This window comes from Microcaecilia unicolor, chromosome 1, assembly GCF_901765095.1.
Source record: "Microcaecilia unicolor chromosome 1, aMicUni1.1, whole genome shotgun sequence".
In the NCBI taxonomy this organism is placed as follows: domain Eukaryota; kingdom Metazoa; phylum Chordata; class Amphibia; order Gymnophiona; family Siphonopidae; genus Microcaecilia; species Microcaecilia unicolor.
In genome coordinates, this window is record NC_044031.1 from 277694337 (window position 1) to 277709226 (window position 14890).

The following is a 14890-nucleotide window of genomic DNA, read 5'->3' on the forward strand; positions in this document are numbered from 1 at the left end:
AGTGCAGAAGTGTGTTTGGTGCAGACAAGTCTGGTCCAGGGGTATCAGTCCCTGTGGCTTCTGGAGCTGAATTGGACACAAGTCACATTAGCATCAAGGTCATCTCCCCCAAGCCTCAACATTGAGCAATGGTAGCACCCACTGGCATCGGGCATCCTCCTTTCTGCCCTGAGTACATGCTAGAATTCAACGTCCTTGTCAGCGCTGAGGGACACCAATGTCTGGCAGAGGCCAAGAAACATTGGCATTGATCCCCATCAAAGGCACAGCATTGGGAACACGATCATCATTCTCAATATGTGAGAAGTGTCTCTATGCTTGGAAGGTGAGCAACCTTCTCAAGACCCCAGAGCAGATGTCAACCTCAATTGATTTTCCCCTATTCCTGCAAGAACATGACCGTACTGGCTGCAGCCTGATCTTTACTGATGCCTGACCTCGAGGGGGGAGCGGATCCAGGCCATGCTCCAGGAGATGGAGCACCTTCTTGACTGAGGTGAGGCTTGAGGTATCAAGGGCATGGGTGTCATCCCATCCTTGGAGGCCCATGGCCTGCCTGTTTGGGCAAAATGCATCAGAGGGCGTATTGAGACTCCACCAGTGGAGACAGTGTCATTGTCCAGCCCTGGAGTGGAAGCTTCCTCAGAGCACATGAGGACACCTGTTCCTCAGCATGTCTGGACAACAGCCTAGTTGACAGGCAGGCAGAGACTCAAGTTTCCTCACAGGAATATTTCAGAATCTGATTTGGACAGAAGCTGAGTATCTGAACATCATCCATAACTTATTTGAGGAAGGGCCTCTTGGTATCCTGTTAGACCCCTCCCCATGAAAGGAGAAAGGCTTCCCCTGAGGAGTTGTGTAGGAGATGGCAAGGTTTATCCCTTTTACTTTGGATGTTAATGGAAGAGCCCAGGGCCAAAGAAAGCTGTGATAGTGCTCATGCACAGGATCCTTCAGTCTGTAGAGATGAAGTAGTGGAAGATGCCCCCTCTCTGTGCAGCCCATTCATAAAAAGGCCGACTATAGAGTTCAGAAGGCGCCTCAATTAAGCTCCAGCTTCCTCACCATTCCATGGTGGTCAAATTCACTCCCAAAAGGGCTAAAAGCTCCAAGATTCACTCGAGTGCCACTGGGGAGGGAGGCTTGGACCTTAGAGTTCTTTGGGAGGAAGGAATTGCAGAATGCTATGCTATCCTGTATACATTCTTACCTGTTTTCCATGAGCATGTACTTGCAGAATTTAGTGTGCAGTGTAATGGACTTTGCAGACACTACCACCTTAGAAAGCAGCAGAGCTCTGCCAGCTAGTAGCATGCAACAGGAGTGTAGAAAGCACATGGCTTAAGCAACTTATGCTTCGATGTGGGGTCTAGGGCCTCTGCCATGGGTATTGGGATGCACAGACTCACCTGGCTATGTGCCTGAGATCAAGTCACTGTCTTGGCCCACTTTTAGGACAGCCTGTTCGTGGAGGTATTTGGAGAGAGGGCAAAGGTATACAGTCCTTCCACTCTTGTTCACCCCATACAGCTCAGAGCACTCATTGCCATCCTCTGGCAACAGAGATCTTAAGTCTTAACCAGCTCCCCAGTCAAAGCAGGGGATGGGCTTTTGACTGGCTCCACAAGAGCATAGCCACAGTAAAAGTAACTCTCCCAGATAACCTACTGATAGTAGAGAGGGAGGCTAGCTAACTCTTTTTTTTTTTTTTTTAAGGGAGAGGATTTTACTTTTAAGTACTTCCCGGTCCCTAAAAAGACAGGGATTTCGTCCAATCTTTGATCTAAGGGTCCTGAACCAAATATCTGGCAAAACAAAAAGTTAAGATTGGTTTCCCTAGGCACCCTCCTTCCCATGACTTAGGAAATTGATTGGCTATGCTCTCTGGATTTAAAGGATGCCTATACCCAAATTCATATACGTCCCAGTCAAAGGAAATATTTAAGATCTTGAGCAGGGAAATATTGTATTCACTATCAATATCACATTCTGCCTTTTGGCGTTGGCGGTTCCCTGAGTATTTAGTGTCTTGCAGTAGTTGCAGCATCACTAGGCAGACTGGGAGAACATGTTTCCCTACCTAGATGATTGGCTGGTAAAAAGTGCAACAAAGTAAAGCTCAAGAATTGATGCAAAGTACTTATTTGAGTGCTGGAGCTACTAGGATTTGTCATAAACTACCCAAAGCCTCATCTTCTTCCTGAGTATCAGTTGGAATTCATTGGAGCCTTGCTAGGCATAATTCAGGCTTGAGCATTTCTGGAACAGTGAGTGGAGACATGATCTCCATAGTATTGCAAGTTAGAGCCAGCATGTTTCAGCTCAGCGGACGTTGAGATTGTTAGGCCACATGGCCTCAACTGTGCACATCACACCCATGGCACACCTCCATTTGATTTCAGCCCAGTGGACTCAAGCCATGGTGAACCTAGCGGATGCTATCACTGTTGCCCCTTCTCTCGAAGTTTCTTTCCTTGGTAGATAATTAAAAGCAATTTGACCATAGGATTGCCGTTCCAAATTGCTCCAACTCACAAGAATGACAGATGCATCCAACTTGGGCTACGGAGCTCATGTAGATGGACTCCACACCCATAGAACAGTGGTTCTCCCAGGAGACTTAGCATTACATCAACCTCCTGGAAATACAGGCAATTTGAAACACCCTAAAAAGCTTAGAGATGGCTAATGCACCAAACTCTTCTCATCCAAGTGAACAATCAGGTTACAATATCTGGGCTAGGAAGTGGTCAGGGTGTAGCACTGGGCATGCAGCAAACTTCTGCTCAGTATGCGGCGGTGGCCAAAAAAAGCAAACCGGATGCTAGGAATTATTAGGAAGGGATGGTCTGGTCACCGTATCTCAAAAAAGACATAGCGGAGTTAGAAAAGGTTCAAAGAAGAACGACCAAAATGATAAAGGGGATGGAGTTCCTCTCGTACGAGAGGTTAGGGCTCTTCAGCTTGGAAAAGAGATTGATGAGGGGAGATATGATTGAGGTCTACAAAATCCTGAGTGGTGTAGAATTAAATCCATTTTTTACTCGTTGCAAAAGTACAAAGATTAGGGGACACAAAGTTACATGGAAATACTTTTAAAACAAATAGGAGGAAATATTTTTTCACTTAATGAATAGTTAAGCTCTGGAACTCTTTGCTGGAGGATGTAGTAACATCGGTTAGTGTATCTGGGTTTAAAAGAAGTTTGGACAAATTCCTAGAGTAAAAGTCCATAGTCTGCTATTGAGACATGGGAAGTAGCTGCTTGCCCCAGGATTGTTAGCATGGAATGTTGCTGCTAATTGGATTTCTGCCAGGTTCTCGCGACCTGGCTTTGCAACTGTTTGGAAAACAGGATACTGGGCTAGTTGGACCATTGGTCTGACCCAGTATGGCTACTGTTATGTTCTTATGCCCCTTATTGGCCAAGACAGATTTGGTTCCCTCTAATTCTGGTGTTAGCCTCCAGAGACCTGTGCCAGACTGGAGTATTGCTGATTCTTCTCAAAACAAGGGGTCCCTTCTGCAGCCCAGCCTTCAGTCCCAAGGTTCATCTCAGGGCAGTTGGTGCTGGCCATCATTTATGTGGAGAGTAAGCCCATCTCTGTATAGCCTTTAGTTCATTTCATTAGGGGTTTGCTGTTGCTAAAACCCTCCACAGTGTTGAGATTTCAATGTCATCCTTGCCTAGCTGATGAAAACTCCCTTCAAGGCACTCGAAGCTTGCCATCTGACTTGGAAGGGCATGTTTTTGGTGGTGGTCACTTTGTTCCACAGAGCCAGTGAGCTCTAGGCCCAAATAGTTGATCCACCTTACACAAGGTTAAGAACTTAAGGACACAAGCATTGCCATACTGGGACAGATGAGGCCAGCATCCTGTTTCCAGCAGTGGCCAATCCAGGTTACAAGTATTTGGCAAGATCCCAAAACAGTACAATACATTATATGCTGCTTATCCTAGAAATAAGCAGTGGATTTTCCCCATGTCCATCTTAATAATGGCTTATGGACTTTTGTTTTAGATTATCCAAATCTTTTATAAACCCTACTAAGCTAAGTGCATTTACCACATTTTCTGACAAATTCCAGAGTTCAATTACATGTTGAGTGAAGAAATAGATTTGTTTTAAATTTACTACTTTGTACCTTCATTGCGTGCCCCCTAGTCCTAGTATTTTTGGAAAGAGTAAATAAGCGATTCACGTCCACCCATTCCACGCCACTCATTATTATATTAGATCTCTTATAATATGTTCTCTCAGCTGTCTTTTCTCCAAGCTGAAGAGCCTTAGCCGCATTAGCCTTTCTTCATAGGGAAGTTGTCCCATTCCCTTTATCATTTTTGTTGCCCTTCTCTGTACCTTTTCTAATTCTATCTTTTTTGAGATGGTAGAATTGCACACAGTATTCGAGATGCAGTTGCACCATGGAGTGATAGAGTTAGCATAGCGTCCTCATTCTATTTGTTTTCTTAGCCACCACCGCACTCTCGTCAGAGGGTTTCAACTTATCTAAGAAGACACCTAGATCCCTTTCCTGGTCGACTCCTAATGTGGAACCTTATATCACATAGCTATAGTTCGGGTTCCTCACATGTCACTGCACTCGCTCACATTAAACATCTGCCATTTGTATGACCAGTCCTTGTAAGGTCCTCTTGTAATTTTTCACAATCCTCTTGCGATTTAACAACTTTGAATAACTTGTGTCATAACAGAATGGTCCTTCAAATGCATCCATCCCGTTCCTTCTTAAGGTAGTGTCAGAATTTCACTTGAAAGCAGTTTTTATTGAACAAACGAGCATAACAGTACACATTTAACAGGTGGTGTTCAGTGTATAACAATACAATCCCACCTTTCTCCCCATCTCACCCCTCCCAACCCACAGGAAGTCCATTAATGAAAAGGGAGCGCATGGAAATTAAACCCCCTATGGGATTAGTCTGTTTGCATATTGAAAATTTAAAGATGACTTACATGTAAGGGGCTAAAGCCTGTAAAGACCCCTCACCCCCTTCCTCTATATACACAGCCAAAGAGAGGTCCCCCCCCCCCCCCCTTCAACTAAGTGTGCCTCACAGGGTCTGGGCACTCATGACCCCTCCCCCCCCCCCCCCCCCCCCGAGGCTTAATACCATACTAATTAAGAATTCAATCCCCACACCCCCTTCAGATTGGCCCACATGTACAGGCGAAAACTTTGAACCAAAACTCACAGAATTTCACTTTAGTCAGTTCTGTCACCATTCTTCCCAAAACCTCATGCCCATCCCAGTGAAAGTGCATAGCACACTTTGGACTGAAGAGCCTTGGCTTTCTGTCTGGAGCAAACTAAAGCCCATAATGCGATTTAACAACTTTGAATAACTTTGTGTCACAAAGGAATAGTTCTTCACATGCATCCTAAGTTCCTTCCTAAGGTAGTGTCAGAATTTCACTTTAGTCAGTTATGTGATGAATCTGGTATATGTAATATGTAATGTTTGTGACGGACAGTACTGATATTTAACACATCAAGGGTACATAAGAGACTCTGCCTCCATGTTAGCCAATCAGGCATAAGAAACCAGCATAGAGAATTTTAAAGTAAGGAAGTACCATTTAAAATAGTATGAAAAAATAGTCTTGAGATACTTCATGATATGAAAATGGTATGGTTTTGTTTCAGACAAATTTGTAAGTCTGTATGCAGTTCCTTTGGAATTCCCAGTTTAAGAGCAGCCCATATTGATACTACTTCCAAAAGCACCACTTGTAGTTAAGGTTTCAATTTATATGTGTTGGTAAATAAGTTTATTTGGATTTGGTTATGTGTGTTCAGTTGTAGCTCAAGGTGAGATATATTCAGGTGTACAGTAGGTGTATCCCAGTCAGTGGAGGGTTCACAATCTAAGGGTCTGATGCAGAAAGCTACCATGGGTTGTACACATTGAGCAATGCAGAGAGGGATTGAGCTTGTGTTAACTTGCACAGAATACATGATTGCACATGGCATTAAAATGTATGATAATGGCACTTTATTATGCAGAGAAGGAAACCATTGCTCTCCTAGCACATGGAATGCAAGAAATGTATCACCAGGTCCAAGGCTGAGTAGCAGGGTTAGCGGAGAGGATTTTATGCTAGTTTGAGATTTAACTGCTGGTTTTGTATCTTGCAAGCCGCCTCAAGTTTCAAAGGCTGATGGGCGATAACAGATATGTGCATGTTTGAAGAAAAGTGAAAACATAAATATGAGCCTGGCAAAAATTTCCCACCCATAAATTTTTGCAAGGCTCATATTTATATGTAGGGTGTCTACCTTATTCAGAGTTTGGTATCATTCGGAGGTAAACCTTTTCCAGACAGCCCTTTGAACTGTTACTCACAAAAATGTTGAAAAGAACTGGACCAAGGTCTGATCACTGCAGCACACTCGCACCTGTCCTCAGAGTAAATGCCATTTACTACTACCCTTTCACCCCCTACTCAAATCAGTTTCTAACTTGGTTGATCACTTTTGGATCCATAACAAGACTCTCCATTTATAAGCCATCTATGAAAAACTGTCAAAAACCTGTCAGAAATTGATCAAATTTGACATTACCTCTAGTAAAAGCATGTTCAGATTGTGTAAACCATTGGATTTCAGAAACTGCATTCTGAGAACAAGCAGGACATGTGGGTAATGCCATCGGATGGAACCCTGGTGCAGAGACTGCCCAGCGTAATATCTGCTTAAAAGGGTTTTGGCAGTGTCCCACCACACATGCGTGCAGGTGCTTTCCTGCCTGACTGGTGGGCAAGGGTGCATTAGTCTTTCTGTGGAGCAGGGAGGTCATGCTGGTGATCTGAGAAATAACATCTTTCTTTTTTGTTTTTTCTCCGAGGAGGGTATTTTCTCCTAGTTCTTCCCTTAACCTTAGTTTCCCCCTAGCCCTTTTGGCCAGTTTGTTTTATGTTTATTTTTTTAAGCTCTAGAGGCCCTCTTAGGCCTGAGCATCAACTGGGTAACATTGAGATTTTTGTGTGCAGCTGAGCTGCTTCGCCCTCACCACTGAGCCATTTGATTTTGCATTGGTAGTTTTTCCCTTCATGTCCAAAAAAGTTCCCAGTGGCTTTTAACACTGTGCCCACTGCAACATGGTCAGCTTGGGGTCTAATCCCCATAGTTGGTGCCTGAGCCCAGAACACAAAGCCTTTGTGTTCGTTGTTTGCGTATTGCATTCCTGTCAGTGCCTCAGAGACAGGAGTAGCCTTCTGGAGGTCTTGCTCCCCAGGCAGAACCCCAGGCAAGAAAAACTCTGGCTACTAAATAAGTGTTAGACATAATAAATATTTATTCAAATTGTCAGAGGCCAATCAGTAATTATTGAAATATTAACAAACTCCCAATACAGTATAATATTTTGCAAATAAAAACAGTTTTTCCCTGGGAGCTGTCAATATGTCCACCTGCTAGTGGACACACTGAGGCTCGCCATCCTCAGTTTTGTTTCCTCTTAAATATTTGTTCTTCCTTTCTTCATTATCTTAATTATAATTACCCTTCCTACCTAATGAATATGCATCTTTCCAGAATATTCTGTTTCCTGTTATGATGAATCCAGTTTCCAGCATGTTCCATGAAATTCTATCATTTATTCCTTCATTATATTGACAGGGCCTGTCATGCACATAAGCATAAGTTTTCATTAGATAATGGGTATAGTTACCATGTTATTGCCCCCACCCTCTTGCTAAGGCTACAGTTTTACCCACACCCACTTACTTCTTTTGATTGTTTATCTGGATACTGCAGATGTCCTTAGTCATAGGAGTCTGTGGCTGTTCGTTTGCTGACCAGCAACCTATCACAAGTTAGCATAGGCCAAATGTCAAACCACAGCCTTAGGTATTTTTCAGAAAAAGCACATTTATAGCTCTCTTGCAACTCTTAAGTCTGCTCCTAGCTCAAGAAAAGCAAAATAGCTATATTAAAATAAAAACTAGAAATGTGTATGGTTTGCACCTTTTCATGGCCTCTATGATATACAGTATACAGAAAAGAACCCAGAAAGCTAGAGGTACAGTACAAACTTTTTGGCGCTATGTCCAGTCCATTGGCATCAGTCCTGATGGCTTCTAGAGCTGTATCTGAAACTGTGAGTTCATAGACATCAAGAAGGTCTCCACCCATCTCGTCTGGGATCAGTCAACATCAGATCCAACACAGAGGAGGCCTATGAAATTTGACTTCATCATTACCGAGGTATCCCAATGCCAAGCATTGGTCCCCCTTGATGCATGGTGCCAGGAGCTCTGAGGCATTGGCGTTGGACCCGAGAGGACTGCTCCCCCTCTATAGTTCTGGTGCCGACATGGCAGTCTTCATACAGCTGGGACAATGCTTCCAATTCAACACCAGCAAATGTGAAGGTGGTCTCTATTCTGACTGTAGCCCAGCCATTACTGATGCCTGCAGTTGATGAATGGTTCCAGGCTATTTCCGGAGCGGAGCCAGCAAGCTTGTTGCAGCAGCAAAGTGCACAGACATCGAAGGCGCTTGTGCCAGCCATAGCAATGACTGTCCTTTCTGGAGGCCCGTGACCCGCCTGTTGCTGTTGACACCGGTTCTATGCCAGGTGTCAGGGCCAACTCCAAGCGGTACATTGATGCTTTTGACTTCAGGGGAGAAAGCTGCTCTGGAGTCACACAGCAGACCTGTACCTCAGCGACTGTATTGGGACCTGGACATCTTTCCAGTCGATCAAGATAGGTGCAGACTCAGATCTCCCACGAGGAGTATTTTGCTGATTATGAAACAGTCTGTCCATGGGAGTCTGAGGAGCCAGAGTACCTCTCGGAGAAGTCCTATGGCATACCATCAGACCCCTCCCCTCCTGAAAAACTCTACTTCACAGGTTTTGTCAGGGAAGATGAGCTCAGGGCAGAGTTGTTTTCCATCCTGGACTGACTACTCATCTAAAGAAATTTGTAGCTGTACCTCTACATAGTTCTCCAAGATTCATAGATGACGAATTGGGAGATCCCTCTATATAGGTGGTTCCTAAGAAGGTTAATTCTATTTACAGAATACAGATGGCTTCCAGATTTGAGAAGACCCAGTTGCCCCACCACTCTGTAGTGGTCGAATCTGTTTGGACCTGTTGGTGCTGGACCTCAGAACCAAAAACCCAATACCTCACCCAGACAAATTCCCCAATTGATTTCTTAGGACCACTAGCCTGATAAGTACTAAAAATCAACAGTAAACAAAAGAAGCTTCTCAAGTTAATATGAAAAGTAAGGAATTAGCAGCAGCAAATAAAAAGTAGGGTAATAAGGGAACATAAAAGGGATTTGCCATTGAAATGAATGCCTTTTGCTCAGTAAGTTGAGACAAACTGAAGAAGACTGTCAGCATTCCATCCTGCCTTTCAGACCAGGTGCTTATATAGAGTTTCTTAGCCCAAAGCACAAAGAACTGGTTTTTCCAAGAATACTTCATCTAGGATATGTCATTTGTTAGTCATATTTGCCAAAAGATACATTTTAAAAAAATCACATTTCCTTAAGATACACTTACAGTCCTTTTGTTAAACACATCCTCAGTAAAAGAATCCTTATCTCACTTCAAAGGGTCAGGATCCAGTTCTCACAGAGTCCCTACCCTCACAGTGTCTTTTCCTTCACTTGCCTTAAGGCTATAAGAATTCTGTCCCTCTTCCTCCCCAATGTCCACATCCTTGCTCCCTTCAAATGGTAATTAGTTCTCAACAGATGGAAACCTGTTGCATCCAAGTAATCTCCAAATGGTGTTTTTGAATTCACCCATTGAAAACAGTGAATTGCATGGCTCATTGTCTTTCAATTACCTGACCAGAAGAGGGAAGGAAGGGGGGTGCTTGTGGGCACCAAATGGCCTGGGTTTTTTTTTTTGTTGTTTTTTTGTAATCCACAGAAGAAAAAATGTCTCCACACTTCACCATCTGTAGATTATGGTTATTCTTTATATTAAGCATTTCCAGCACTGGAACTGCATGGTGTAGGCTTTCATCATTGCACCCCACAAGCAAATCCATTCTCAAGAGCCAGAAGGCTCCCAGATTTGAGAAGGCCCAGTTGCCTCACCACTCTGTGGTGGTCAAATCCACTTTCAAGAGCCAGAAGTTAAGGGACTCATGCCTAGGCTTCCCCAGGCAGTAAGGTTCAGATACTGAAATATTATTTGGGGGGGGGGATTTATCGGTCCTCAATGCTTGCTTGCTTCCTGCATTCAGGCTTACCAGCCCTACACAAGCCTCTATTTGAAGTCCTTGGTGCAGTGTACTTCACTTTGTGTACACTGCAGAGCAGGCTGCAGAGCTTTGCCAGCAGATCAAAAAGCAGGCGTGTACAAAGCATTTGGCCAGAGGTACATTTGACACTTTTGATGTCTAGACTCTTTCCACCTAGGGTGAGGGAATGCATAGACTCTGGCTGCATGTCTCACTTAGCATGGGAAATGAACAGCAGGATCTGAGAGAGAATCTGAGGACAAGGTTGCGGAGGTCACTGACCTCATAATGGTTCCTTTCTTGGCTGCCTCCACCTCTTGGAGGTTTTCAGTTAGACCCTGAAGAACATACCACTCTGATGCATAGGTTCACTCTTTCCCATCCACTGGGACTTCCATCCTGACAGCAGCACTTCCAGAAGCTGCAGCCTGCTCGTCAAAGGAAGAAATGAGCTTTTGACTGGCTCCACGAGAGCATGGCCACAATCAAAGTACTAGTCCCAGATAACCACCTGGTAGGAGGAAGGTTAAATATTTACCAAGAAAGGTGGCCCCTTGTAACATTGGTCTCCATAGTGCTGCAAGTTAGAGCATGTTTCAGCTCACCAGATGTTGAGATTTGTTAGGCTACATGGTCTCAAATGTGCACATCACACCCATGGCACACTTCCATTTGATGCCAACCCAGTGGACCCAAGCCATAATGAACCTAGCTTGACAGACAGCCAAATTGCTGACCGTGAAAGCATCTTAACATCAGCTGTCAGCATCAGGAACTCTGCCCTTCTAAAGACATCCTGTTTACACCCAACCTTTCACCAGTATATTCAGGGATTGATTATATAGAACTAGCTTCTAAAGGCCAAGGCAGTCAAACCTGTTCCACCAGGGGGAAGGGATTCTCTTTCAAGTACTTCCTCGTGCCTGAAAAAACAGGGGAGGGATTTTGTCCAACTCCAGACCGGATAACCCTGAACAAGTATCTGGTCGATGTTCATGATTTCCCTGGACAACCTTCGTCACATGATTCTGAATGATTGGCTGTGCTCTCTAAAGGATGCTTATATACAAATTTAGATACTTTGGGAGTATCTCAGATTTCGAGTAGGGAAACACCACTACCAGTAGTGTATCCTGCCATTTGGCCTCGTATGTGCTTCCAGAGTGTTCACAGAATATCTTGCTGTAGTCACAGCGTTGCTATGCAGACTGGGGGTCAGGTGTTTCCCTATCTGGATGATTGATCAGGAGCACAGCAATGAAATGTGCTAAATCAATGCAGTGAACTATTCAGGTGTTGAAGCTTTTGGGGTTTATCGTCAACTACCCCAAGTCCCATTTACACGTGGTACAACAATTGGAGTACATAGCTTTCTAAACATAGTGCAGTAAAGGGTGACTGCACTCACCATAATAACATCCATTTCACAGCAGCCAGCAGGTCACAGCTCAGCACGTGTTGAGGTTACTGGCATCTTGGTCACCCCAGAGTTAGTTGTCTACTCTGAACGATTTGGTCCAATATGACACTGTGACTACCACTGCAAATTTCTCCCCCTAAGAATATACTGACCACAGATGCATCCATTCTGGGGTAGGGAATACATGTAGATAGGCTTACCTAGGGGAGTTGCTCCACTCAAGAGGCCAAGTTTTAGATCAACAATCTGGAGCGCTTTCAAAGATCAGCTGATGAACCAAAATTCGCTATTTCAATCACATTGCCATGCAGTTATATCTTCATTTTTCATTTGTAGACTTTATAATGTTGTATAGATGAAACCCTTGTAATATCAAGAGAATCCACTACTAAAAGGTTCTTTGAATTTTCTGCTGTTCTACACATTGATGTCTAAATTAGTCGCCTTGCTCCTACCTTGCAGTTGCTGCAAGCATGGCATTTTTTTTATATCATTTTGATTGCATAAGAAGCTGCTTTCAATTGAACAAGGGTATGACAGTAAGAACTTCTCATACTTCAGATTCACACATTTCAGTACTGTTTATATTCTTTAGACCAGAAATAGTAGTCTGAGTGAGTTTATCAATTTATAGGAATTAAAATTATCAGAATTTAGTATCCGACCTATATTGAGCTACTGCTTGTTTTCCTTACTGTATGTTCTCTCCCATTCCTAAGAACGCCTGCGGCGGGAGGAGAAGGGAAGGCAAGAACTGGAAAAAACTCGGCGGAAGCTAGAAGGAGACTCTACAGATCTCCATGACCAGATTGCTGAGCTACAGGCTCAGATTGCTGAGCTCAAAATGCAGCTTGCCAAGAAGGAGGAAGAGCTGCAGATTGCCTTGGCACGGTAAGATCAAGTATGCACAATCTGTGCACTATCCAGTGCCTTGTAAGGCTTCACAAATTTATTTTTCACATTTATCAGATTGCCGGTTCTATATTTAGCATGTTTAAGCTTTTACTTCAGATTCACTAATTTCAATTTACTGTGACAAGAGGTTTGAATATTTAAGCAGTCAAGATATTTTGGTTTCTTAATACTGATTAATTTTTGAATATCTGATTTTTTTTTCCCCCCCTGTGAGCACTCCATACATTCACTGTGAAACTCCTACTTTATATTTAAACAATTTTATTGTTATTAATGACAAACAATATAACAATTGAACAAATATTCCACATTATCTCTCACTCTCCCATCACAGATATCGATATGTACTTATAACAGATTCAATGACTTCCTGTCTTAATACTCCCCTTGTCGAGGAATCGCATAATGTCTACAAAAACAATCTATACTTTCTAGAAACACGATTCCATAGATAAACAACAATAAGGTACCTACTACATAATCCTCCTTCCCTCCCCAAACCCCCTCCCCGACTGTAACTTCCCCCCTCCCTCCCCACCCTAGCCCTCCCTTCCCCCCCCCATCCCCCCAGCCACCCCCCCCCCCCCCCCCCCTCTTCCCCTACTCAGCCTGGAAGAGCTTTATCGAATCAGTAATAGGAAGTTCACTTTGCATTAAGAAGCAGGCTCCGGCCTCTTGGGCTTAGAATACGTAAGTAAGGGCCCCAAAGAGCCAAAAATGCGATCCTCTTTTTCTGTGAGAATTTAATCTCATTAGCCTCCCAGGAAATCAGCTGATGCAACTGATTCCTCCAGTGCCAGTAAGCCGGAGGGTCTTTGACCGTCCAGTATTGTAGTATGCATTTCCTTGCTAACAAACACATCTTGCGAATTAACAATACTTCAAAGCGGTTCTGTCCTCTAAAGGACTCTGGCAGATCTAAAATTAATTGTTCAACTGTTCCCCGGGTACTGACACCCAGTCTCCTTTCCCAAAAGCCTTTAACCTGAGTCCAAAATCTTTTCACTCTAGGGCAACTCCAATGAAACTCCTACTTTAATGTATTTCAAATTGTTCATTTTTCACATTTTGCTGTCTAAAAAAGTGAGTATTTTTACATTATGCGAGATGATCTGAGATGTAGTAATTGCAAACAGTGCTAGAATTCCCCTTTTAAGCATTAGATAAATCATTTCAAGTTATGTAAATCACGCACACTTTCTCATCTTGAGATTCTTCATTGCGTCCTGTATAAAAAAAAGTTGCTTTTAACTGGGATTCTCCATAGGCAGCAGAGAAATGCAGCCAGATGTCTTCCACCATTGTCAAGGTGCCTGGAACCAACCTCCAGCTAATGTTAGTTTGTTTTTGTTTTTTCTTTTTTTTTGGGGGGGGGGGGGGTTCTTTTTTTCAGTGAGATTATGCAGGCGTTCCCATGTTGACTTGAATAGCCTGTTGGCTTTCAGGTGTGCTACAGCTGTGAGGAAGGGAGTTTTACTGTGTGGTATAAAGTGTTTTCTTTTGTTATCTTATTTCCCTTCTCTGTGCCTATTGGGGGGGGGGAATAAAGAGGGAGGGGAAGTGTCTGCAATTCCCTACTAGCTACAGAAGAACCTCTGTTACAGGTAAGCAATTTTGGTTTCTTAGACAAGCAGGGCAAATGCAGGTACACTTTAGGGTGAATCCACAGCTGAGAAGCAAACAGTTGAAATGATGATGGCCCACAGAAAAGGGATGGGGCGAAGGAAAATATCTTGCAAAATGGATCTGCAGAGAAGCATGGCCAAAATATCCTGGGCTGCAGACTGATCTTAATCTTTTGCAAAAGTATGAATGGAAGCTCAAGTAGTTGCTTTTCAGGTATTCTGTATAGATTAGCTTCTGCTGTTTTTTTCTATAGCAATTAGCTGTTTAGGAGCCCATCAACTATGTACCCAGGTGGTTGTAATTTAAAAAATTTTAAAGTGTAATGTGCATCCCAAGATGAGAGTTCCTTGAAATTGGACTGCTGGGGTTAAAGGTCACACATTGTGATGTTCCTGTGTGGCTCAAGTGGTAGAGTAGAACTCGGAATGCAAAGTTTGCAATTCCAAAGTATGCAACAGTGGGGGGGGGGGGGGACTGGCAAGATGGGATTTGGAATGAAATTCAGAAGATACCCTTGGAAGGAACTTGGGGGTGAGTACATGGTATTACTTGTGGAAAAACCAAGTGGAAGAGGGATAGTGGACCTGGGCTTGTAAAATATTCTCCTGGCGGAAGTGATAACTCTAAGAAAAAAATCATTTTCCAAGACCCAACTCTTGAGAGCAGCAAGACCTAGGAGTTCAAA

At 43.4% G+C, this 14890-nt stretch overlaps 1 protein-coding gene across 1 annotated transcript in view; it reads left to right on the plus strand.

Annotated features, from left to right (window-relative positions):
- MYH9 (myosin heavy chain 9) overlaps positions 1-14890 on the plus strand; it is a 390958-nt gene that overhangs the window by 285519 nt on the left and 90549 nt on the right. Inside the window, 1 exon segment of the mRNA XM_030206870.1 lies at positions 12384-12555. Coding sequence (XP_030062730.1) covers positions 12384-12555 — 172 coding nt within the window.